Genomic DNA, 26,350 nt, shown 5'->3' on the forward strand with positions numbered 1-26,350 from the left:
GCGGCGGGTGGCCGTGTTTAGGCGCTCTGATGCCCTTTTTTGTCTGTCACGGTAGATGCCGACGGGGAGAGGCGATCTCCTCCCAGAGGTTCTCTCATTGGGTGAGATCGGCCATTATCCGGGCCTACCGAGCAGCGGGTGGATCCGCTCCTAGCGGTCTGAGGGCACATTCCACCCGTGGTGTGGCAGCCTCAGTGGCTCTTTTGCGGGGTGTGGCAGCAGAGGATATCTGCTCAGCTGCTTCAGGAGCGGCGTCCAGCTGGGGGTACATTTATCCCGTCAGGCTTCGCCTTTTGGGTAAACCAATAGCGAAGCCGTTAGAGGGCGGAGCACCAATGACGTAGAACCCCTGAGTTATCTATCATAACCTCAGGTTCTACGAGTTGGTGCGAAGCCCTCTAACCTCGTCGCCCAGCGGCCGCCCTTCTCGCTGAGTTTCAGTTGGAGAAAGTGCGGCGGGTGCTTCCCGCCTTTATAGGAAGTGGACTGCCCCCTGCTGGGTGGCGAGTTCATTAAGCTTTCTCAGAGACGAGGCGGTGCCTCGGGGTAAACCAATAGCGAAGCCGTTAGAGGGCTTCGCACCAACTCGTAGAACCTGAGGTTATGATAGATAACTCAGGGGTTCTATCAGTGTCCTTTTTTGAGAGGTCACCGAATTCCAACCAGCACGGATGGACAAAACGGAACAGCACATACAAAGCCACTTCAGAAAGGCAATCATCATGGAGGTGTGTACAGTATATCTTTAGTTAGTTCCTCATATGCTGCATCATAAAAGTCTAACCGTTTACATTTTTATGTTTGGCAGACTATACCATACACAGATGTGGGCTGCAGACCAGAACCTCACTACTATTGTCCGTATTGTGGTGATACAACTGTCATGGTTGCATGTTGCATGGATGTGTGTATCTTTAAGACATGTTGAATAACAGAAAAATGTATTCAGTATTAATACTCTTTGGTGTGTGTTCAGTACTAAAACTTAAAAGTGCCTTTTCATACAATGCTAACAAACTCATCTGTTATCTTTGCAGTAATATAACATGTAAGTCCTGGCAGCTGATGTGAAACAAAAGAAAAGTGTGGTAAAGCTCACATTATCATTTACCTTTCTTTTTTTAATATACTGTATATATTTTTGTATATGTTTATATAGCACACTCCACAACAAATTGGTGGGCTTGACTGTGGAGTCTTCATGCTGATAGTGAGATATGGTTGTAACTTTTTCAAATTTGGGTTCTACTTAACACGTTTATCATTTAACTTGTTTCCAATTTATCTTTTTTATTGTTTATTTTAGTACGCCTTGCAGCACCATACATCTCCACAGCAGTATGTGCAAATGAAAATATTCACCTCTGTTTTTTTCAAACAAACATTGAGTTCTTCCAATACATATTTGTCTTCCAGTCTGACCTTCCAACAATAAGGAAATGGTGGACCCTGGTTCTGAGGAAGAACTTTGGGGACTTCCATGAAAGACAAGTCCTACAACATTGAATTACTGTGTGAAGAACCCACGTCTAACCAGTTCATTGCAGGACAGAAAACCATGATGACAGAGAGATTTGTTTTTTATTTCATAGTTTGGGTTAGTTTGGATGTTTTATGTAAATAAAGTTTTATGAAGAGTGCCAATGTGTCTTTCAATAATGTCATTAATATATATGTGTTGTTAACGTCGAAATGAATCTTCACAGCAATGCAAAAATGAATACATCAGATGATAACTACTGTTGAATGTGTCTCATATTTTAGCCTTATATTGGCATGATTTTATTTAGATACGAAGAATGACACTGACAAGATATTGTGTACAGTGTTCCAGTGTCTGTTCGGTAAACTGTTCAGGATTTTATACCAATAAACACTCATTAAGTGTACTCATTAAGATTTTGAGACAATACGTAAAAACTTTTATTTTTTCTTAAAACATTGAGGGATTCTCTATAATGGTAAAAATAAACAAGTGAGTGAATAGTTCATAGCAATACAATAAGTACTTGTTTATGGTAACCCTTGCTGCAGGACATAAACAATGGAAAAAAACTAAAATGGAACGTGTCACACCTGTATACATGCCTGTCATGCGTGGAATATTTTTCAAAACATGTTATTTTTTATTTAAGTCACATTACGTAGCAGGTATCATTAGATCATCCATTATCTGCCAGAAGTATCTTTAAAGTGCTGTTAACTAACTAGTTGTGTTGTTTCTAATCCCCGTTTAATTACATTTAATCACACTTTGTCGTTCGATATGAAAATCATGTTTATCATTTGAATGTGTTCCAGATTAGTTTAAAAACATGCTCGCAAACAGGTATTTGAAAATGGCGCTGTTTACAAAAATAACTTGTCTGAAACAACTTCCTGTCTGGATTTACGTTCCGTCTGAAATTACCGGCTGCAGATGGACCCTCCACGTTTAATCTTTGTTTGTTTACAACACAACTTTTAGCAAAATAATGCTTATTATTCTCTTTTTTGCTGATTTAAATGTTTTTCTAATTCATCCTGGAATGTTTACGAACATCATGAATGTCAAAATTAAACAAATGGTTATAAATCCTTTTTATTTTGTATCTAAACGATTAAATTATTAAATATGGTATGAACTATAAATTATTTAAATCTCTTTTGATCACATCACTTTGATTATATACTTAATATGGAACAGATTTCTACAATAAAATAAGACAATTACCCAAAACTCACAGTGAAACCACAGAAAAATCCATAAAACCTTAAACACCAAAATATACTTGAAATGTGTATAAAATAGGTTAAAAAAAAACATCTGAAAGATTGCGATAATCTTTTAAAATTCCCTTACAGGGTGAAACATTTCGGGCCGACCTTCCTTGATCCAAATTCTCAATTTGAAGTGTGTAAAGAAAAGAGGACAAATGCTACGTTACTATTCACAGCTCACACTGCGACACTGTTCGGGATTTTGTCCGGAGACATGTTGAAATACGTCATCTTCTTCCCTTCGTTCCTCTTCTTGATGTCTCCGGTGACGTCCACCAGCTGCTTCCTGAACTTCTCCATGGCCTCCTTCACCGGCTTCTCCGTGAAATGCTGGTCTGGATACGTTCCCAGGAACAACTGCGGAGACGAGTGTTAGACAGGAACGTTCCAAAGAAAACAAGATGTTTCTCCACCTCGTTCTCCTGGTACTGGCTGAGGGCCCACACGGCCCCCAGGTGCCAGCAGGAGCGCCCGCGGTCTGGGAGGGTTTCCATGATCAGTTTCATGTCGGCCACGCCCTTCTGTGTCGGGGGAGGCTTCCTCATGGTGGACGGAGCGTTTGGGATCCAGGAGCACCAGTCGTACTGAACACATAAGGACAAGCCTGTGTGTCAAACTCTTGGTCTAGGGGCTGAACTTGGTCCACTACGTTATTGTATGTGGACTACTTTATAAACTTGCTATAATCGTATTAAAATAAAAACTGTTAATACTACATACTCGATATTCATTTATGTGTTTATTGCACGATACGGTGCTTTTAAACCATCTAGAAACATATGAGCACCTGAGATTATTTTCCTGCTTCAGACACAAATCTTTAGAAATATTATTAAAATATTATTAGTATCTTTACAACAAACAAAACTGACTCAACACTGTGTGTTCTGGTTGTTTTGTGTTTTTCGTGTATGATAGTGTTTGTGTTGAGGTGTTGTGATTGTGTACCTATGATCTTTAATGTGTTTTGTTTGTGTATGTCCTTATGTGTTTGTGTTTATGTTCCTAAATGTTTTGTATGTTTAATTTCAGGATGTTTTGTTTGTGTTTGTTGCTTTTTGAAGTTATATGTTGTGTATATTTTATGTGTTGTGTTTCTTTTCCTTGTATGTTATTTTGTGTTGTGGTAGTTTGTCTTTTGTTTTTGTGTGTTTATGTTATGTTATGCGGTGTTGTGTTTATCTGAAAAAAAGCTTAATTTAAATTTTATCTTTATAAAAAAGAAAGAAAAATGACAAAATCAAGAGTCTAATCATCAGTTTAAGCCAGTGATACATTACGAGCTAACCAAGCAAATACAGTATTCAGTTATGTATTTATTAAATCTTGATCACAGTGGAAAAATACCAAAATAATTGATATCAACTATACTGCTTTAGAACTTGGCTCCTGCAAAGGGCAAACAATCATGATTGGTCTTAAAAAAAAAACTGATGTACTTGTTGTGTTTTACAAAATGTTTCTGTCTGTTGACACTTTTCTTGATTTCTTCTCAACTCTGTCTTACTTGTCCGAAGTTGACGGCGGCGTGTTGGGCCGACGCCGTGAAGATGATGATGGTCAGATACTCGATCAGCTCGTCACGTGACTTCAGGGATTTTGGAAACTCTGTGGAAACAAAACACTTGATTTCTAGCAATCTTGATATTGTCTCAGCTCATGCGCTCTTTCTTAACCTGTGCAGTGACACACAGGAAGTGGTGTCAACACCGGCGGGCTAACTAACCGCTTTTGTCGAAGTCCTGCATCCCGAAGCTGCTCACGTCTTTGACGAACGCCTGGATCTCCTCGTCCTGCTGCACCGTCTCGTCGCTGGTGTAGTACAAACGCATCACGTCCGACACGAAGCTGCCGGAGAAACAAAACACTCAACATTAAACGGTCAGAACGGGACCCCCCTCACCCCCCTCACTTCTTGGTGGCCTCCCACACTTTGTAGCCGTCATCTCTGTAGAAGTATTTGGGCAGCGCGTCTTTGTCCTCCATGTTCCGGGACTTGATCATGTCAGGGAAGCACAGAGACCTGAAGGTCAGAGTCTTCATGCTCTTCTGGATCAGCTGCACGTGGCCTCCTCCACCTGTGGCATTAGCCTTCATGATGGAAGAACAAATGAATAGACAGACACAAGGATTCAGAAAGGAGATAGAGAGGGTCTGATAGCAACAGGATGAATGGAGGGAATAGGGGAGAAAATATTATGAGTTAAAATAAAGGAAAACAGGAAGATGACAGTGAAATGGAAAAAAGATAGAAGCTAAGGAGGGAGAAAAAAGGGTGAAGTGAGGAAGGAAGAAGAGATGAAAGAAGGTAAATAAAAAGAATGAGGAGAGGAAGGAAGGGGGAAAGGAAAACGGCAAGAAGAAGGAAAATGAGAAGGAAGAAGGAAAAAAGAGAAGGAAGAAGCAGGAGAGTAAGAAAGGGACAAATGATAGAACGAAGAATAGAAGGAAGGAGGGGAGGAAGGAAGGGAGGAACATAAAAAGGAAGAAAAGAAGGGAGAACGAGAGGAAGGATGATGAAGGAAAATGAGAAGGAAGGAGGAGGCGAAGGAAGGGAAGAGAGGAAGAAGGGAGCAAGAGGAGAGGAAGGAAGGGTGAGAGTAAGAAGGAAGGAGGAGACAATGAAGGAAGGTGAGGAAAGAGAAAGAAAGGGGAGAGGGAGGAATAGAGGAAAGTAAGAAGGAAAGAGAAGGAGCAGAAGGAAGGGGGAAGAGTAAGAAGTAACTAGAAGAGAGGAAGGTAATAAGGAAGGAGGAGGAGAGTAAAAAAAAGGAGTAAAATAAGGATGGGAGGAGAGGATGAAGAAAGAGGAGGAGAGGAAGGAAGGGAGGAGAAGGGAAAGGAAGGAGAGGAGAAGAGGAGGGGAGAAAGGAAGGGAGGAGAGGAAGAAGGAAGGAGGAGGAGATGAAGGAAGGGAGGAGAGTAAGAAGAAAGAGGAGGAGAGGAAGAAAGGTCGGAGAGGAAGAAGAAGGAGGAGGAGAGGAAGGAAGGGAGGAGAGTAAAAATAAAAAAAGGAGGAGAGGACCTTGTCAAAGAGTCCACACTCGCAGATGAGCTCCTCTCGAGCTTTGGTGTTGATGGCGATGGTGAAGCGGACGTGAGGGATGAGCAGCTGCAGCAGGTTGACACGTGAAGAGACTAATCAGAGGTGAGGTCAAAGGTCACACTCACCTTAAAGGCAGGGTGCACGGCGGGCAGCTGTCGGAACATGGCGATGGCGAACAGCTCAGTGATCAGGTGAGTCCTCAGCAGGTGAGTGATGTTCTGGTGGAACTGGAAGTCTGACCCCCGAACCCAGATCTTGGCCAGCAGCCAGTCGAGGGGGCTGTCAGTGGGCAGGAAGATCGGAGAGTCTGGACCAGGAGTCTGACTCAGCTGGAGAAGAAAGTTCTTCATGTTTACTGAACTTTGTTTCTTTCTATTTGTTTGTTTTTAGGTTTTTATTTTGGATTTTATGTTGGATTTATTGTGGTTGTATGCATGTTTAATGTGTTGCTGTGGCTTGTCTTGGGGTGTATATTTGTTTATGTGGGTGTTGTGGTTGTTTTGGTGTTGTTTTGGTGTGTCTGTATGGTAGTAAGTTTTAAACGTAAAGCGTCGGGGTGTATATTTTTATTTGTGTTGTGAAGGTTGTTTGATTTTGTGTGTTTGTATGTGTTGTCTTTCTTTGTGTTTTTGTGTTGTTGTCCATGTTTATTTGTGCGTGTTCCTTCATATGATTTTGTGTTGGAGTGTGCAGTATATCTGTGTGTTTTTTGTTTTTGTGCTGTACATGTTTGTCACTTATATTGTTGGTGTTCAGGTTTGTTTGAGTATGTTTCTTCCAGTTTGTTTGTGTTTATGTGATGTGGTTGTTTCTGTGTTCTTGTGTTGGTGTATATTTTTATTATGTGTTTTGGTTGGTTGTTTTGTGTGCATGTTTGTTTACAGTATGTGTTGTTTGTGTTGGTGTATTGTTTGTGTGTGTATATTCCTTAACAGTTTGTTTGTGTGGGTGTGCATGTATGTTTTATGTGGTGTGGCTGGTTGTGTTGTTAGTGTTGGTGTACATGTTTGTTTATGTGCTGTGGTTGGTTATGTGTTTTTGTAGAGTGTGCATGTGTGTTTATGTGTTGTTAGTGTTGGTGTGCATGTTTGTTTGTGTGCTGTGGTTGGTTGGTTGTTTTTGTGTTGAGTGCATGTTTGTTTATGTGTTGTTAGTGTTGGTGTGCATGTATGTTTTATGTGCTGTGGTTGGTTGTTTGTTTTTGTGTTGTTGTGCATGTATGTGTTATGTGCTGTGGTTGGTTGTGTGTTTTTTTGTTGTGTGCATTTTTTTTATTATATGTGTTGTGTTGTTGGCATATTGTTTGTGTTTGTATATTCCTTAAAATGTTGTTTGTGTTGGTGTGCATGTTTGTTTTATGTGCTGTGGTTAGTTGTGTTGTTTTGTGTTCTTTGCATGTTTGTGTACGTGTTGTTAGTGTTGATGTGCATCTTTGTTTATGTTCTGTGGTTGCTTATGTTGTTTTGTGTTGTGTTTATGTTGGTCATGAACATAGTAAAGGTGTAGAACTCAGACCTGAATGGCGATGGGGAGGATCTTCTTCTGGAGGTTCCTGTAGAACAGACACATGGAGGAGGCCAGGTACTGAAGGGTACACGGGTCGGTGCAGTTCGCACTGATGCCCTCCAGAACCTCGAAGTCCACGATGAAGATGTTTCCTGCCTGAAACACATCATGAACGTTCCAGTCCGTCCTCAAACACTCCAGTGACTCACCTTAACTTCCTGCTCCAGAGTCAGTTCTCTCTCCAGACTGAGTGCAACCATCTCGTGTGTGACGGGAAACTTGTCAGGAATCTTGCTACACTTTCTGATGACAACAGGGTTGCAGCCGTTCAGGAACTGATAGCCGAACAAGAAATCCTCCTTCCAGTGCTGCATCACGTACTCTGTGACCAATCGACACACTTGGTGACTTCAGGTGGTTATTTGTGTGTTGTTTTATTTGTTTGTCTATGTCTTAATGTGAATTGGTTGTTAATGTGTTGGAGTTGTGTGATGTGTTTCAATTAATGTTCCTTTTGTGTTGTGATTGTTTGTGTGTTGTTTTTGTCTGCATTGGTTCCTTAATTTGTTGTGGTTGTTTGAATGGTTTTCTGTTGTGGTTGTTTTTGTGTTATGGTGTATGTTCCTAAGAATGTTTTGGTGGTTTTAGTGATGGAGTGGTTTAATTTGTGTGAATGTACAGTAAGAACCCTTTTTTGTGTTGGTGTTGTTTTTTTGGTGGTGTGTACAGTATGTCACTTTGTGCGTTGTGGTTGTTCTGTGTATGTTTGTTTTTTTATGGTTGTTGTATGTGTTGTGGCCTTCTGTGTGCATGTTCCTTTATGTGTGGTGGTTATTTCTATATTTTGTGGTTGGTATGTGTTTTTATGTGTTTGTTTGGTTGTTTTTGTGTTTGCCTGTATGCTTGTTTGTGTGTGTACATTGTTTGTGTGTGTATGGTTGATTGAGTGGTTTTATGTGTGTATGGTTGTTTGTGTGTTTTTGTGTGTGAAACGTTGATAGTGTGTTTTTGTGTATGTTTGTGTGTTTTTGTGTTTGTGTGTGTATGGATGTTTGTGTGTTGTGCTTACCTGAGTTTGTGTTTTTGATTCTCACAAAGATCTTCTCAAAGTCTGCAAAGTCAGCCCAGGAGGTCTGAAACATGTGCATGAACTGGTTCACGAACAGATTCTCGATCCTGGAACAGCAAAGAGGGGATCTTTGAGAACCACCACCTCTGATTTAATACAACTTTCTTCTCCTTGGCATACGCTTTGGTGTAGTTGAGGGCGAAGTCCACTCCCTTCTCACTGTCAAACTGGATGTCTCGGGGCAGCTCTTGGTGGGTCTTGGCGTCGATGCTCAAGGGAAACCCCGGCTGCCACTCGGCCCACCTGCAGTAGACCAGATGTGAGACAAGACTCAGACCTCGGGCACTTGGAGGACCTGCCTGTAGGTCTTCTGTCTGGTCTCCAGCTCGGCTCTCCTGTGCTTCTTGAACAGACTGAGCTTGTCATCCTGAGGCAGAAATGCTAAAAGACACACCAAATCACTGGCGATCACAAACAAACATGTAGAGAAACCAAGAGCACCTCGTCCATCCCGCAGAACCACCTCCTTGTTGTCCACGATCCAGCGGAAGCAGGGGAACTCCAGATAGTCACCAGAGGGGGTCTTGACGGTGATGTACCTACAGTACCAGTCGTCGTGCACCCAGTACTTGTTCTTCTCTATTTTCACCATCAAGATCTGACCCAGGTCCTCCTTCACCCGCACTTCATATGAATCCACCTGGTTGTTGAGACGATTAAGCGGAAATTATATATATTTTTTTTTTCGTTATTACAGACGGATCGACTTCTGGTCTCAAGTCAACTCTGGAGAAGTTTTTTATCGATTACTTTGATGTTTCACCTCTGTTACAAGTGTACTAATGGAAGAGGAAGTGGTTTTAGCAGTGCTGCTAATAGTTCAGAACAGTAGTTGTTTTAGTGCAGTAGTAGTAGTAGTAATTGTAGTGGTAGTGGTTTAGTAGTAGATTATGTAGAAATTGTAGTACTTTTGGCACGAGTGGTTGTATTTTTGTAAAAGTAGAAGGGGTAGTAGTTTTAGTAGTAGCAGCAGTAGTAGTAGTAGTAGTAGTGGTAGTGGTATTAGTAGAAGTAGAAGTGGTAGACTTTTTATAAGTAGTGGTAGTAGTTTTAGTAGTAGTAGTGGTAGTAGTAGTTTAAGCCCTTGTAGTGGTAGAAGTTCAAGTACAAGTAATAGTGGTTGTGGTATTAATAGTATTGGCAGGTGTTTTAGCATTAGTAGGAGAAGTAGTTGTAGTGGCATTAGTAGTAGTTTATATTTTAACAATAATAATAATAATAATAGTAGTAGTTTTAGTACTAGAAGTAGTGGAAGTAGTTTTAGTACTAGTAGAAGTAGGAGCAGAAGAAGTACCAGGAATAGTAGTGGTAGTAGTAGTAGTAGTGATAGTGGTTGTTTGATTGTTTGAATAGTTTCTTAGTAATGGTAGTTGTTTTATTAGTAGTAGTAACTAGTCGTTTTTGCAGTATTAGTTGTAGTTTAAAAAATAGTAGTGGTAGTAGTTGTAGTACTATTAGTTGTTGTCATAGTAGTTTTAGTACAATTAGTAGTAGTTGTAGTTGTAATACTATCTATCTATCTATTATTAGACGTTTTAGTTATAGTATGAATATTAGTATATTCATATTAGTAGTAGAGGTTTTAGTAGTAGTTTATATAATAATCATAGTAGAAGTAGTGGAAGTAGTTTTAGTACTGGAAGTAGCAGTTGTAGTTTTAATAATATCTATCTATCTATTATCACAAGTTTTAGTTATTGTATGATTAGTCTTATTAGTAGTAGAGTAGTTGTTTATATAATAATCATTGTGGAAGTAGTTTTAGTACTGGTATTAGCAGTGGTTGTAGTCGTATAACTTGTATTAGCAGGAAAGGTCGCAGGAAAAGTAGTGGTAGTAGTAGCAGTAGTAGAAGCTAGTAGTTTTTGTAGTATAAGATGTAGTTTAAGAACTAGTAATAGTGTAATTTCAGTTGTAGTAGTGTTAGTAGTTTAAGTACTAGTAGTAGTGGTAGTAGATTTAGTACTACGAGTAAAGAAAAGATACATTTCTCGATTTATTGATTGACAGTTTAACATGCCTGGAAAAAACTAGATAAACACCTAGTGAGCAGAATCTGGAAGAGGAAATAAATCAAAGAGTTGTCAATAATCTTTTAAGGAAACTTGTCAAAACCCAGACAGTGGGATGTGGTTGCTGCAAAGCATTTAAAAGCATTTTAAAAGTACATGTAATTATTTTTATTAAGTTTCAAATGACAAACTTCGAGGTGATTGGATACAGAGACTCCAACTGAGCGTCCTCTGTAGACGACAGGGGAAGTACCTCTAGTTACAGTGAAGGCAACCCTGGAGCCACTGGCGGGGAGTGCCTGGACTCCAGCTTCCTTGGAGTCGATCAATCGTTTTAATTGCACATTTACTAATCGAGTTACACATTCGTGGATCACTGTACAGATACATGAATATATTTGCACATGCTTTCACGCATTTACAAAGCTTTACCAACAGTAATAGCCCCATATAGTGCCGTATATGGGCAGAATTCCGCTCACTGGCAAGTTTATTGGCTTTTTCAGACATGAGGCCTCGAGGATTAACCAATAGTAAAGCTTGGTTCATAGAAGCAGAACTATGTTATATAATCTGTGTTTTATGCGTACTAGTATTCATAGTGAATGTAGTTGTCTCAGTCACAGCAGTAGTTCAGTAGTTGGCACCTCCTCTCTGTGTTTCTTAAGATATCATCATATATCACAGATGACATCACACACACCTCACCAAAAAAACACAATTACCACACATCAATCAAACGTTGATGTTAAAAAATCCTTAAAAAAAATGTAAGATAACGTGACCAAAGTGAAGTTTGTCCCTAAAAAAATAAAAAAAATAACTTTATCTGAACTCAAGTGAAAAATGCGTTGACGTGTTGGCACTTGTTCAGCCACCAGCTTAGTAGGAGAATAGAAATGTACTATGGAGATGATCCTTGATAAGGATGAAATAAGGTAAGATAGGAACAGGACATGTAATAAAGGCGCCGACGAGGACGGCTGCCTCTCCAGTAGCTTACCTTACCTTACCTTATGTAAGTAAGTAAGTAAGTAATATTTATTTATATAGCGTTTTTCCAGACCAGGGTCACAAAGCGCTTAAACAAACAAAACAATACTCAAAAAAGTATATACACTCTAAAGATCAAGATAATACTGAGAACAACACAGTGTCCAGAACCAGGCACCAGTGACTTCTTGACTCACCGCTCCTCTCTCGAAGTCGTCGTACAGCGCTTTGTCCAGCAGGCTCCTCTCGCTGCAGCCCTCGCTGCCCACCAGCGTCACGTACACGTAGTCGTCCGTGCCCGCGAACCACTGGCTCCCCGTGGCGACGGTCACCGTGTAGCTGAGCATCACCGCCGTCGAAAGAAGAAGCAGCTCCGAGAGTCAGCCCTGGTCTCCTGAGAACCTGCACCGATGTGACCCTCAGCGCGGCAGGAGAGGAGGCGGAGAACAAAAGGTTCACTCCACCCCTGAGAGAAGAACAGGTTATTAAACAATAACGGTGGCCCTCAGCTTCCTCTCGGGGGACATGTAATCTGAACACTCACCAGTTCTGGTCCTCACTGAGAGTCAGAGCTTTTCAAAGAGAGATCAGGTGTGGCAGATATTGACCGATCCACCGGAGGTCGTGAGAACATCCCTAGGCTGCTTGAATAAAGGGTAAAAATAAATAAATACATATCAATTTATATTTATATGATCCAAACACTTTTAAAGGTTATATTTAGTTTTTAAAAAATCATGGCATCAAAGATAGCTTAATATGTTTGTGTAAAATTAATTCATTTGAGAAAATAAGGTAAGGTAAGGTAAACTTTATTGATCCCTCAGGAGGTCTCCTTCGGGGAATTGTTTTTTTCCAATAGCCACAGAAAATACAGCAATTTTTCATTAAAAAAAATAAATAAATCAAAATAAAATAAGAACAAGAACATAAAGAGAAAGAACAAGATGACACAATCTAAGTCTAAAGATAAAGATAAAAAACATAAATAACCCTTGCTCACTACTTTTTGACATGTAATATCAGCATACGTGCAATAAAAGAGTATCTAGTGTGAATCTAGATCGATCGATAGATAGAACTTTATTGATAGCCTGGGGAAATGATCTTGTGTGAATCTTTGTTTATCAGGGAAACTTCTAGAAGGTGAACTCATGCATGGTTGCCGGGGAAGAATTCTGAGGCCTGAGGGCATCAAACTATCAACTGCAAAGTGGAAGAAGTAAGTTATTGTGTTTTCATGAATACACATACATTGTGTGATGTATGTGTCAATCTCTGACCAATCAGCGGCCAGCCATCGGTTGACTGGCAGGTGCTAAAAATGGTATTTGCTTCAAAGTAGATGAGTGAGAAAATATTGATACAGAGATAGATATTATCTTTTACATACCATATCTTTATTCAAGAGCACTGTGTCAATGTTTTTCCTCAGTGTGGAGGTATACAGGAAACCCACACATACAGATCAATACTTACTCTTTGACTTGGAACACCCCTGACAGCACAAACTGGGTGTCATCAGAACTCTCAACCATCAGGGTGAGAGTGTCCCCACGAGGAGGGACTGTAAGATTCAAGAACAAGACCAGGTTAGAAAAGCTCTAAGTGGGGGTTTTTTGAAGAAAAAAAAGGAGGAAGGACGCAGAACTAGAAAAGGAAGAGAAAGGGAAAGAGAGGTTGCTGGAGTATCAGAAAATCTATCTTCGGCAAACACCAGATCCCTGTTCACTTGAAGCCTATGAACACCATAAGGCAGAAGCTGGTCCATCCTAAGGACCAAACACCCAGAGACAAACAGAGCAATGTGGTGTATGCTGTCCAGTGCAATGAGGAATGTCAAGACCTGTACATTGGGGAAGCTAAACAACAGGAGGACCACCTCCTCAGGCCAGGAGTCGAGAGAGGAGTGAAGCCATCTTTACTAGGCTGGAAAACCCTTCAGCCCATAACCTTTCAGCTACAATGAAGTTCTTAGCTCTCTCCCTAGAAAAAAGTCCAAGGAAGCAACAACAACAGGGATCATGCGATGGTCACACCTTGCTGGACAGTGAGGGTCAAAGACCCTCTCCGGGTGTTAACGACCATCACTATGGCTGTGTCCCAAATCACGCACTTCTCCGAGTGCACTGGTTTTTAGTACACATTAATTTCTTCACCACGTCATCAGATCCCGAGTTCTCTCCAGCACCCCCATGGACCCTCCTACACTCTCCTCTGTTCTCTCACTATATCCTCCCTCACTCCTCTCCTTATCCATCTGTCTACCCCCCCATCCTTCCTCCCAGCCGGTCAAAGCGGCAGGCCGTCAACAATGAGTCTGGTTCCGCTCGAGGTTTCTGCCTTCTAAAAGGAAGTTTTTCCTCGCCATTGCTCACTGTACAGCTCACTGTACAGTGTTTTGTTTCTTGCTCTTTGTTGAATTGCTGGGATCTATTTTTCCTTAATCAACTGTAGTCTTATTTCAACTGTATAGTGTCTTGAGATAACTTTGTTATGATAAGACACTTTAAATAAAATTGAATTGAATTGAATTAAAATAGTGCACGTACTTGGCCAAACAGTGTCGCTACGCACTTACTAGAAAATGACGCGACAGCTTCTTCTTCTACTCCCTTTTAATGCGGATCGCAACCAGCCGTTGGAACAATATTACAGACAATTGACAGCTCTTTTCGCCAATTGAAACAAGTTATTAAGTTGTGTTTCATTGTGCTATTATTGTTGTGTTGTAATGTGGAGAAATTAGTGACATGTACGTAGGTATCTGTTCCGAAGACGCGTCGTCAGTCACGTAGCTTCCGTTTAGTGTCGTTGAGGGTGGAAAGTGTCCATTGAGCCACACTCAATTTTCTGGCCTTTTAAGTACGCCACTTTAGTTCTCATTGCGCACTCCATTTTCGCACACTGCTTATTGGGACACACTTGTGCACTCCTGCTCCCTAGCAGGATCTGGCTCCTAACCCCATCTCATTTGGAACTTGAAGAAGCTTCTTGGATGAGAGGTGAAACGTCTTCCTAGAACTCTAATCAGTCCAGTCGGCGATGACTGAGGATGAGACGAGCAGCTTGAGCAAAAATTGACGTTTGGACATATTTTGGTTTCAAAACAAATGAAAACAGTTACGACTTAGTCAAGAGTCATGTGGTCTGTAAATTCTGCAACACCAGAGTCAAGTAGTCGACAAAACTACAAATATATCCTTGTTACTACAGTGTGTCAATATTTTGTATTGTGGTTTGCTTTGAACAAAATCAATAATGCTTTTCAAATATTGATATGTGTCTTAAATAGATGTTGTACCTCTATTGTACTCATCAGTATGTGTCTGTTTGTAAAAAGTTCTCTTTTCATTGAAATATTTACATCAAAAAATTTTAAGCCCACCAAAAACTTTAATTACAGCTGGCTGAAAGAGGAGTGAAGTCATAATGTTATAATGGACTCCGCTCTTGTAACCTCTCTTCCAATGACATTTTAGACGGGGGAGAACTTTAAAAAGTAATACGTTCAGAACATGGTCATGATGAGTGACTTACTGCATCCTGGAGAGGAAGACTTCAACATATGCAACATGTGAGTGAGTCAGAAGAGTTTTCACATAGGAAAGTTTACCTTTAACTTCCCTTTTACTTTTATATTTTGCATCAGAAGTGAATAACACAACATTTGCATCTTTAATACAACGTTAGTATGACACAGAACTCATGATTGGAAACATTCCAAACAAATGCTACTTCTAAAATCAATCAGCAATAGAAATACAAAATGTCAGTCATTTTTCAGTAGCATTAACAAATGAAGGCAGTGTTCGCAGATCTCTCCATTTAGTCAACAGCACATGGAATTTAATGTTGCTTCATAGACAAGGTGGAAGTTGCTTGAAGAGCTTTTTGAACATATGATAGATGAATAAAACTTAACTCAGCCAGTAAAATCTATTCAAAAATAAGGTTCACTCGTAAGTATGTGTACAATCATTCCCTCAAATGGACCTGGATCCAATAATATAATTATTAAAGCAAAAAAAGTGTTTTCTAAATCAATTAAATCAGATATTTGAGGCTTATCATAAAAACAGGTTTTGAAGGCAAACACTACACTGCGTATTATGCTGCCACCCAGTGGCAAAACCGGGTATAACCAATAAATACAATGAAGTATTTACAAAGAAAAAAATGTTTTGCTTGTTACTCTTTCAACATTGATTTAAATGGTCACAGACGGAGCCTTCCACTAGTGCAATAGATTTGTAAAATAAAAAAGTCACACAAAAAATTGTTGCACATATTGAACAATTGAGTTTAAATCTATCTATGAAACTATGAAACATAGGTTTCAGTGATGAAGAGGCAGTAATGTACAAATCTGTTACAAGATTTGCTTCATAGTTCAGCCATTGGATTATCTGATTGGACAAAAAAAGACGAGCGACGAGCCTTGATCAAACAGAGCCGACAGGAAGAGGCAACGTCCACTCTCAGTGGAATCAGGAAGTAAGACAGGGCAGAGGAGAGTTTCTGCTTTTGACATGTAGCCACTTCCTCTTTCGCATAAGTTGAGGTCTAAATGATGCAAGACTGACGGTGTAAGACACAACGAGACGGGCCTGGACAACTGTCGATCAAGTCCTAGTTGAGGTGGAGCACCTGCTTCATGAACTCGTAGGTGGTGAAGGCCACAGCTTGAGAGGGCACGCAGCGGATGTAGTTGAGAGACAGGCCACGGTACAATCCCTTCTTGATGCCGTACTCTTTGTAAACATAGGACAGTGTCTTGCTCAAGGACCTATGATGAAACAAAACCCAGAAGATATTCATGGTTATAGCCAAAGTATATATTTAATTATGAACTTGTCCGCTAAAGAAGAAATTATTTTCTAGTAATGGTTTGATGAGCTTCATGAAACAGCTGATGAGGCATCATGATACAGTGTCTTCATTTAGAAAGGCCACTAGATGGCACTCTCTTCTTGTAATCTTTAACTCTCCATAAAAGAAACTAGCATCATCTAGTGGCCTTTCAAAGTGAAGACACTGTATCATGATACTTCATCAACTGTATCATAAAGTCTCATCAACCAATTACTAGTTACAATCAAAGTATATTTTCAGTTCTGGACTTTTATTAGCGAATTTAGTTTGTCTCCGAAAGTAAAAGCCTTTTTCTAGTGAGGGGTTAATAAGGCCTCATGAAACAGCTGATGAGGTATCATGATACAGTTAATTCATTTTTGAGGGCCACTAGGTGGCACCTTCTGCTTTATAATATTTGTTTCCGATCTCAATAAAACCATGCATAATTTTTTCAACTTGCCATCTAGTGGCCATTTGAATTAAAGACACTGTATCATGATACCTCATCAGTTGTTTCATGAGGCCTCATAACACCATGAAGCATACTCACACACACTTCTCCGAGTCTGGCAGGATGGCTCCTAACTGCATCCTCCTCCGAGCCACATCCAGAGGATATCTGCAGAACGATGTCATGAATCACACGGACATTTTGAAACCATTCCGGAGAATCAAGTTAGCTTACGATATCGTCTGGGCGATTGCACCCGCAACTCCTCCGCACAGTAGGTTTACATAGGTTTTAAGGACGAGAACATCAGGGTTGTCGGAGGAGGGGCGAGCCAAATTTTCTGGAAAATGCTTCAATCCCAGACTTTTGAGGGTCCCGAAGGTGAAAAAGGAAAAACCTGAGGAGGAAGGTTTTAGAATGCGGGGGGAATACCAGCAGTTACGAAACACTCACCTGCATAAGGTGCCATTCCGATAAGTGTTGGAGTTAGTCCTCTGTAGAAACCCTTGACGCCTCCCTCCTGACACACACACAGTGAGAACAGAGAATCGACCACACCAAGCTCTTCAACAATCGGGTGTCTTACCTTCAGATAGATGGTGTGGAAGGCGTTAAGGATGCCAGTATAGCGGTGATATCCGGTCACCTGGAACGCCAGCCGGGCTCGAACCATGTCCAGAGGATACGTGCAGATCACCGCAGTCATACCTGACCGCACATGGCCGGGAGGCAGAAAATGTTGAGCAGCTTGAACTTCATTTTCAGTATTGTTTAAAAAAAACAGCACCAAGTAATGTTGCTCTTTTAAAAAAAGCAAAAGGAAACCCTGATAAAAACAGCATATAATTGACATCAGAGGTGTTGATGAGGCCTCATGAAACAGTTGATGATATAAGTTTAATGATATTGTGTCTTCATTTTGAAAGACCACTAGATGGCACTCTTTGCTTTATAATCTTTGGCCCTGAGCTATTAATTCCATGAAACCTGGCATTATTTCATGAGACCTCATCAGCATCATTTCATGATGTCACTAGATATCACTAAACTACATCAACTTTCATTTATCAAGCTCAACTCCTGGTCCAAGAAGATTTTAATTGGTAAGAGGTACGTCAGTTTTTTTTACAAATAAAACTTATGTCATAACAATTAATTAATTAATTTTATTTAATTTAATTAAAGGATGTGTCAAAATTGTGGACGAGAGCCAAACCTGTCCCGGTAAGTAATTGGTAAACATGTGGCCTGTCAGAAGGTTGGCTCAAATTAAGGTTGATTATTGTTCATGCTGATAGGGTGATCTATACAGATGTTGGTCTATAAGATTAATGACAGATATGAAGTATGTCAACAATAGTACAACTAACGTTGATGTAAAGGAGTTTGTTAAACACAGGGATAAGTAATATAGTTTGAGTGTAAAATATTTAAAATTCAAACATTTTTGGCCCCCTGTGTGATTGAGTTTGACACTAAAATGCTAAAATGTGATTTTTACAGCCTAGTTTTGAATTGGGAAACAAATGTGGGTTTTTTCTTTGTCTTAAATTTGAACCGTGTAATCCAACATTAAACTCCTAAGTACTGGTTCAAACATTGACTGTGAGCAAAACAAATAACATCATTGATCACCTGCCATAGATCCTGCCATCAGTCTGTGGATGGGTCCCGAGATTCCAAAACGTTTACTCAACATCTGAGAAGTGACAGCACGTCTTTAAAAACCAGGATCACACGCAAACTCAATAATCTCAGACGACACAACCGACCTTTTTGTAGTTATCAAAGGCCATGAACTGGATGGCTCCGTAAGGAAATATCCGGACCATCATGGCACCGTTGCCCTTGTACAGGCCGAGGTAGCCTTCTTTTTTTGGCACAGCCTTCAGAGTGGCAAAAACACCTGCGTAGAAAAAACACCAGGCATGTGACACATGTTGCACCAGAGTGTGACAACAAAAGCAACCCTTTACCGAGGTGTTTGTAGTGCGGGTTCTGGGCCTGGAGGAGAATCTTGATCCGGTCCAGAGGAGCAATCGTAGTCTTGGCACAGCATCCTGCTACACCTATAAAAAAAGAACAACACTTTTAAAATTGTGTAATTGCATTGTGTAATAGGAGTGTGTATTGACAAGAATCTGGCGATACTTCATGATACAAGGAAAACGATACGATACGTTTCAATACTGTAGGAACAAGGATATGTAGACGATTATTATAAAAGAAAATATGGTGAGATTTATTGTTAGCAATATTTTCTTTCACCCCAGTGTAATGCATATGAACCGCACTCTAAAAATTAAACAATAGAATTCGATCCAAGCCGCACAAATTAAAAATACGGACCCTGAAAGAACATGTTTTGGTTGTACAGCAACCATTCAAACAAGCCTACATTGTTTATATTTAGGAAACACAAACAAAAATGACAGTAAACCAAGACAGGTCCAGTCGATCCTGTGACTTAAATGTCAACCTCACCTCATGTTAATTTCACTAAAGATCTTCTTGCACACAAGTCAATAAAACAGTGCTCACCGTTATTCAAATTACACATAGTTCATGTTTTTAGTTCACTTGAGCAAAACTCATTTATGGTAAAACTAGTATATAAAGATATAATACGTAATTAATTGTAATGATTTGGGTGGAAATGAATCTTGCTATCTGTGCTTTCAAAGTAACGTTCTACAGATGAATCTCTCTCATGGTTATAAGCTCATAACGTGCAGAGTTGTAAAGTCCAGGCGCTTGAACTCTGAACCGTCGTAAAGCAGGTCGTGGTGAGAATCTTACCTCCGGCGACGAACGATCGAAGCCAGTAGAAGTCTCTGTGTGCTGGGGGGCTGATGGAGGAGACCGCAGCCTCAGAGGTCATTCTGTCAGCTCACGAGTCTGCTGCACCCATGACTAAACACAAACCTACACTTTAAAACACACCACGGATGTTAATAAGAATAACTTCCGAGTAGCGGAATATACTTACGAGGTTTGACACCGTTGGTCTCAGCAGAGAGTCCAAATAAAACCTTTTTCTTTTCCTCAAAGTACTTGAGTTGGTGTTTATTAAACACTTTTCGTAGCGTCGCTGTCAAGACTTCTCGGGAAGAGAGTAAAGAAAGTAACACACGCACCGCAGTCATGTAACTACTTCAGTGTCCTTCGTCGGCGGACCGCGTCTCATAGATAAAAATATAAAACATAGTCGCGCACCTATGACGTAACCAGCTGATGAGAATGACGTGAATGGTTGGTTTTTTTTTAGATTACTTATGTTTACGGTTGTGGAGTCGTAAATATAAATCATCTATACATGTACATACAGTATATACAATTATTCTTACTCTTGTACTCATACATATATGCTAATTATATGATTCATTTATTATAAAAAAATATATCCTTGTAGATGATTATTTGGGTATTAACAGCATATTAGACAGTAATTTATCAGTTCAAATCATAATTATTTCTTAACCAATGGTTCATTGAGAAATGAACTGTATTACTGATAATTTATTTTTTAAAAATTAAGTGGTATGGATTTTTACGTTATTGTACTTTTACATGATTATATTAGCAATAACAATCAAAACTTTTTTTTCCTTTAATGGTTGTTGTTGTTTTTTCAACAACATTTTTGGGGGGCGTGGCCTAACGTTTGACTTTTCCTGTTGCCCATGAAAAGTTCAGAAAGGTCAATGTTTTTCTTAAACATTACATTAACAATTGTGATACTTTTACACAGTACAACACAGCCTATAATGCTACTACTACTCCGATCATAACTCCTAATAAATCCTTACATGTTCTCCTGTCTAAAGAGTTACCTCTTAACTCTGTAGACACACAGAATCTTCCTGCAGCTAGTTTGGATGATTCAAATGATGCAGAGGCGCAGGAAAGCAATTAAATGTCATGGATACAATACAATTAGCATCAATGGAACGTGCAAAAGATATTAAGTAATACGTTTTAGTTGGTTTCCCTCTAATATTAATTTTTAATGTCCATTATTGCAGCGGACTCTCCAAAACTCTCTAAAATTGTTTTTTCTGTTATTGGTACTATTGGTATTTATTTGTTTGCAATTCATATTCATTAAGAAAATATTATCAAGCATTTGTTTATCTTTATTTCTAAATATTTCTTTCTCAACACTTGTGAAGATATATTTCTAGGAGTTAAAAAAATAATTTGACTTTTTAACTACAAAGATAATATTATATGTTAGATTAAATGTGTCCACTTTTTTATTCACCATTTGGAAACCATGCGTATTCATTTATCTGTGGATCAGAATCTACTGATGGTTTCTCGCACACGGTTCAGGACCAGAGGAGAGAAATCTTTTCAGGCTGTTGCTCCTAAGCTTTGGAACGATCTTCCTCTCTCTCTGTGTTTGATGGATCTACTGACTCCTTTAAGAAACATCTTAAGACGTTTCTATTTGTTCAGGCTTTTCCCTAATTTTTTGGAACTCCTGTTGTATTATCAGTTTTATCTTGATCTTTAAAATATATACTTTACTGAACATTGTTCTGATTGTTTAAGCGCTTTGGGACCCTGGTCTGGAAAAGCGCTATACAAATAAAAATTACTTACTTACTTACTTACTTATTTCCTAATGATTATGTATTCTTATTTGTGACATTATTTCAATATAAATGTATTAATATTGTAGATAATATTATTATAATAGTTGTTTTTGAAGAAAAAACAATATACAAAGGAAAAAACAACAACTCTATTGTATTGCTTGATTCATATGCCTTATTCTTCCTCCCTGAACCACTTTTCTTTCAGGTTCCACTTCTGTTCATTATTGATGTATCTCTCCAGCAGAGGACGGTCGTCTCTCATGTCAACTCTCCCGACCTCAATCCGGCGCGAATCCAGGCCGTGTTTTGCGGCACTCTCTCCTCCAGTGTTGGCAGCAGCGTCGCTCCGCTGCGTCTGCTGGAGGGAGAGAACCAGGGCTGCCCTGGATCAACTGACAGCCCGGGATTTACACTTTAATGGCTGTCAAAGTCTCACACTGACTCCTCGAGGTGGATCCGCGGTCGGTACTGGTACCATGCTCTTTTGTCCGGGTCGTGAGAGGAAGTTACCAGAGGTCTATATTTGCCGAGAAGGGAAACCAATACAAGGTGGAGTATTATTAGACAGTGCAACTGTCTCTCTCTCTGGCATGTCGAGCTTTCTGTCCACAAACACACGTTTGAGACAAACAACATGTAGGAAAAAAAGACGATTGAAGGTTTAGATCGGTCGTGTGTTTTGATCAGACAGAGGTCAAGTGCAGAAGCAGGCGTCGATGGCGTTTGTTCGGCGGTAATAATAACCTCTCTGGCTCAGCTCGGACGAAAACAGGATCCTGTCTGCTCCCACTCCCCGTCTGCCCTTTAAACGCTCAGAGCCATGCAGGAAGTGCTGTTTTCATATCTAGAAAATTCTGTTTATGTTCACAACATTCTTCTGTGTGGCGTGGTGCTCTCGCTTTAAACCCTGTGAGAGCACTGAAATATTTAAGATTCTGTATGTAACAGCATCTGCGCCCGGTACGTTTGCACGAATCATAGTCTTTGTTACAATGTTATTATCATCTAGTTACATTATCATAAACTCTATCAGTAATATCTCTGAAACCGCTCATAACAGTCGTCCAAACAAGGGGTCCATCATAAAATAAATATAAATTGGATTGCAGAAAAAGTGAATTGAAACTGGGTTAAATGACACATGGTCTATATAAAAAGAAATAAAAGATTCAGCGTTGACTGTCCTCATGTAACCCTTTTAAGCTCACGAACATCTTAACTTTCAGGTTTATTCTACGATCACACGTGACAATTGCAAGCTATTATTATTTTTAAACTATATATGAATGAATCATGACAGAGTTTACACTAATAGAAACATGTTTTTTTCGCCACAAACCAACATACAACAAAGAAACAATAGTATTAATAATAATAATAATAATAGTATAATAATAGTATAATAACAGAACATGTAACAGTAACATATATTTGTAGTACATATAGTAGTTGTAGACAACGAAAAGACCAACACATAGAAAATAAACGTACAAAACAGTACTGCTAGTTATTTTAAAAAACTGGATCTTGAAATAGTATTTCCTTTGAAGATTTGAAAAACCATTAAACTTAACCAAACTGCTTAAAAATACTGTCATGATCTGTAATTTTTTTTTTTATAATTTATTGACTATTTCATTCAGTTTTAACTCGAAATATCTACTATTATGTCGTAAAATGTTGTTATATATAAGGGCTTTTAGAATGTTTTTAGTGTAATATTTTTATGTTATTTTTATCATGCACTTTGGCTAAGATTATATTTATTGTGACTTTCTTTCATAGTCCTTCCCTTTTTCACAATACTTTACTTTTATCGGCAACTACAAATCTATGGCAAAAATACATAAATACATTCTTAACGTCTAGAATGTTATTTTAAAATAAGAAGTTAATATTTTGAGAAATATTTATTTTGCCAAAAATCATGACCTAATTACTAATAATCCTCTTGGGTTTTTTTTGCCCTTGTTATGAAGCGTTCTCTTATTGTTTCAAATCGTGTAGCGTCTCATTTTCTACAACATATGTAACGAATCCCTGGCCTGGGGGCGAAATCCGGCACGCCAAGTCATTTTATCCGGCCCGCCGGACGGTTGTGTCTAAATCGGAGTAGATTAACATTCATGTTGATATGGTGACACATAAAGATAAGACCATGGAGGATTTTTGCTTCTTGCGTGATTTGACATTGCTGTTAGAATTTTACACCAGATTTATTATCTTAGTATACTTCCAAAACTTTTTTTACATGTATACCCTGAAATAAGTGTGGCTATAGCAACATAAATTTACATTTAACATTAATTCATACATCTGTCTTTGTTTTAGGAGTGTTCCATGGGGGCACAGTGACTTCATCCCTTCTGACCAGAGTATTGAGAGGATTCTGATTCTGATAAGTCGTGGTTATAGTAACAAGATATCACGGTCCCATGCTTGCTATAAACAGACCCACGAATTCAAACCCTCCACCATGCCCGCCAGGAAAGCTGCTCAGAGGAAGAAAGTACAAAAAGTGATCAGCAATAACAACCAAAATTCTAAACGACCGAGAGGACGACCTCCGACCCGACACCGGCAGTCACCTGAGCCATCACCTGCACCCAAGAAGCCTTTAGGCAGGGGTCAGGCTCTGCCGGGGAAAAGCCCGAGAGGCAGAGGTAGGCCCAGTGGCCGGGGTCCAGGAAGACCTCCTGGTAAGGGTTCCCAAAATGTGACAGGACCTGAGAAGGATAGACGACAGGGCACGGTTGATGATCCCCCTGAGCGAAGGAAGTCCCTGCGAGGAATACTGACAGTCGACCCTGTTGAACTGCCCAAACCCTGCCGGGGAGGAAAAAGAGGGAGAGGAGCGGCATCATCCCGAGGAGGTCGAAAACTCCTGGATTTACCCCAAGAAGAAGAGCAGGAGGAAATCTCGGATGTCGAAAACCTTACTGTGTCCCTCAAAACCGAGTTTGACATCCCAAATCTGGTCATGGGAGTTTCTAATGCTCAAGAGCAGAGTCCTCTCAAAGCAGACCTGCCTCCCTGTGACGTCACTCTGGACGACTGTGTGCAGGGTGGCCGTGATCCAGAGATCAAGACTGGGAGTGATGCTGATGATGATGTCAAGGGGGGGGCAGTCGATGGAACGCCTGTCAAGGATAGCCTGGATCAAGGAAGCAGCAAGGAAACTGAGGTGCCCCATGAGGAAAATGATAGTCAAGAGGTTGGTAATGATTCCAACGATAGGGATGAAACAGTGAAGACCGATGAGGAGAGTAGAACTCTGGAGGAGGAGAAGTGTGTTGTAGCTGAGCGGGAGATAAGGGAGTGTGATGAACAGGATATGATCAATGAGGTCATGAGTCCTGTTCGCTCCCCACCTCACATTCCTCAACATGTAGAACCTCCACACTGTCCTGAAACAGAATCCCAAGACACGGTGCTACTAGTCTCACATGAAGCTACCTCAAGTACCACCAAAGCTAAGAACATCTCAGAGTCCCCAGAGACCAGCAACTATGGTGCTAAAGTTCCAGCTCTGTCCCCGGGTAACATGTCTGTGGCGAGGCGTACGCCGGTCATCATACGCAGCGATCACTACAGACCTCAGACAGCTCTGTGGCACCCGCTAGAAAAGGCCAGATACCTTCCTTCTCAAGAGGATCCTACATCCAATGGTCAGCCCAGTGAATCGTATCAAGAGAAGTCGGTTTGTTTGTCGCAGCCCCTGTCGCAAGACCATCGGTTCGGCAGAGATGTTCTTAACCAGGAACCCGTTTTTAGTGACGCTTCTGCTGTCAGTTCAGCACCAAAGATCTCCACCCCAACTCTTGAGAACAGCTCCACATCCTTCTCCTGCAGCTCAGAAAGCACTCGCTCTTCCTTCACACTGGAAACGGAGTCGGAGACCGGGTTCGGGGAGGCCGGGATCTCCTTCCTAGCCGGAGACGCCGGATCAGCCGGCGCTCTGAAGTTGCAGAGAAGGGAGAGGAAGAAGCGCAACAGGTGTGGGATGTGCAAGCCGTGCCTGAGGAAGGTGAGCTGTGGTCAGTGCAGCTGCTGCCTCAACCGCAGGACCGGACACCAAATCTGCAAACTGAGGAAGTGTTTGGAGCTGAAGAGGAGAAGGACTTCTTGTGAGCCGTCTTACACACAGGTGACGCTTCTATCTTCTCTTCTATGTAGATGCATTTTCACTGAAAGTATGTTTTCTTTGTCATGACTAAGACAACGTACGACTAAGTTACTTGTGATACTCGTGATACATATATATATACAGTATATATATAAAAAACAACTTTTTTCAAAGCACAGTTTGATATTGTCTCTGATGCCACCGACATACACTCATAGATGACTCACATGTGTGGTGATCGTAGAGGTGACACGATTGGAGATCAGATTGTGTTATGAGGAAAGACGCGGCCACATGACCGGCAGCCGCTCGACACATGGTCGTGGTGTGTGTGAGGGTGTATTGTTGGTGGGAGAGAGTGAGCTCAACAACACGTGGCGAGTGTTTGTGAATGAGGAGCGCTCTACACTGAAACAGGATGTTGGTTCAAGAGACACCAGATTACAGAGCAAATACATCCTTTATTTGAAATATGAGAAGAAGTCAAGAACTTTTACAGGCATATTAGAACACGTTTTTGTCACGTAAGGAGTAGTGATCAGCGGCTGATAGCATTTAGTATTTTTGTGTTTATAACAAATAAACTCCGAGCCATCATTTATCACTGAATTAAACCATGTGTTCCTTACTATCCGTCATTGTTTTTGCTTGACAAATGAATAAAGGATGACTATAGAAAGAGTTCAGGAACAGTGTTGGGCAGGTAACTTAGTAAAATAGTGCAGAGTAAGTAAAATACCAAGTAAAGTAGTGTAGTGAATAACCGAATAAAAAAGATCATAAGGTAACATACTTATTGGCAAAATTATTTTGATTTTAAAATGTGTTTTTCATACAAATTCGCTACACGAAAACAACAAAGTTGT

At 40.2% G+C, this 26,350-nt stretch overlaps 3 protein-coding genes across 4 annotated transcripts in view; 1 reads left to right on the forward strand and 2 right to left on the reverse strand.

The window, feature by feature from the left end:
* Positions 1-1,758: 1,758 nt before the first annotated feature.
* Positions 1,759-11,871, reverse strand: alox5a (arachidonate 5-lipoxygenase a). Its single transcript, XM_087802698.1, has 14 exons — positions 11,644-11,871; positions 8,883-9,081; positions 8,741-8,822; positions 8,562-8,684; positions 8,382-8,488; positions 7,522-7,694; positions 7,322-7,468; positions 5,932-6,135; positions 5,786-5,872; positions 4,673-4,851; positions 4,487-4,608; positions 4,268-4,368; positions 3,174-3,344; positions 1,759-3,117 (listed from the first exon to the last, which is right to left on the reverse strand). The coding sequence occupies exons 1-14, from the start codon at positions 11,791-11,793 to the stop codon at positions 2,938-2,940; spliced, it is 2,025 nt and encodes a 674-aa protein (XP_087658824.1). The 5' UTR covers positions 11,794-11,871; the 3' UTR covers positions 1,759-2,937.
* A 3,186-nt stretch (positions 11,872-15,057) lies between these two features.
* On the reverse strand, positions 15,058-19,925 carry slc25a16 (solute carrier family 25 member 16). Of its 2 annotated transcripts, none has more exons than XM_087802561.1 (10): positions 19,744-19,925; positions 19,554-19,667; positions 18,731-18,823; positions 18,527-18,660; positions 18,390-18,453; positions 17,341-17,462; positions 17,208-17,274; positions 16,989-17,151; positions 16,854-16,922; positions 15,058-16,235 (listed from the first exon to the last, which is right to left on the reverse strand). In XM_087802561.1, the coding sequence occupies exons 2-10, from the start codon at positions 19,633-19,635 to the stop codon at positions 16,079-16,081; spliced, it is 951 nt and encodes a 316-aa protein (XP_087658687.1). In that variant the 5' UTR covers positions 19,636-19,667; positions 19,744-19,925; the 3' UTR covers positions 15,058-16,078. The 2 variants fall into 2 exon arrangements, with proteins under 2 accessions (XP_087658687.1, XP_087658688.1); XM_087802562.1 differs by having other exon boundaries at positions 19,554-19,684.
* Positions 19,926-21,726: 1,801 nt separating this feature from the next.
* The window catches only part of tet1 (tet methylcytosine dioxygenase 1), a 33,578-nt gene continuing 28,954 nt past the window's right edge, over positions 21,727-26,350 (forward strand). Inside the window, exons 1-2 of the mRNA XM_087803051.1 lie at positions 21,727-21,907; positions 23,690-25,505. Of these exons, the coding sequence (XP_087659177.1) occupies positions 23,835-25,505 (1,671 nt within the window). The 5' untranslated portion in view covers positions 21,727-21,907; positions 23,690-23,834. The remainder of the gene's footprint in view (positions 21,908-23,689; positions 25,506-26,350) is intronic.

This window comes from Callionymus lyra, chromosome 11, assembly GCF_982586985.1.
Source record: "Callionymus lyra chromosome 11, fCalLyr1.hap1.1, whole genome shotgun sequence".
Taxonomy (NCBI): Eukaryota; Metazoa; Chordata; class Actinopteri; order Syngnathiformes; family Callionymidae; genus Callionymus; species Callionymus lyra.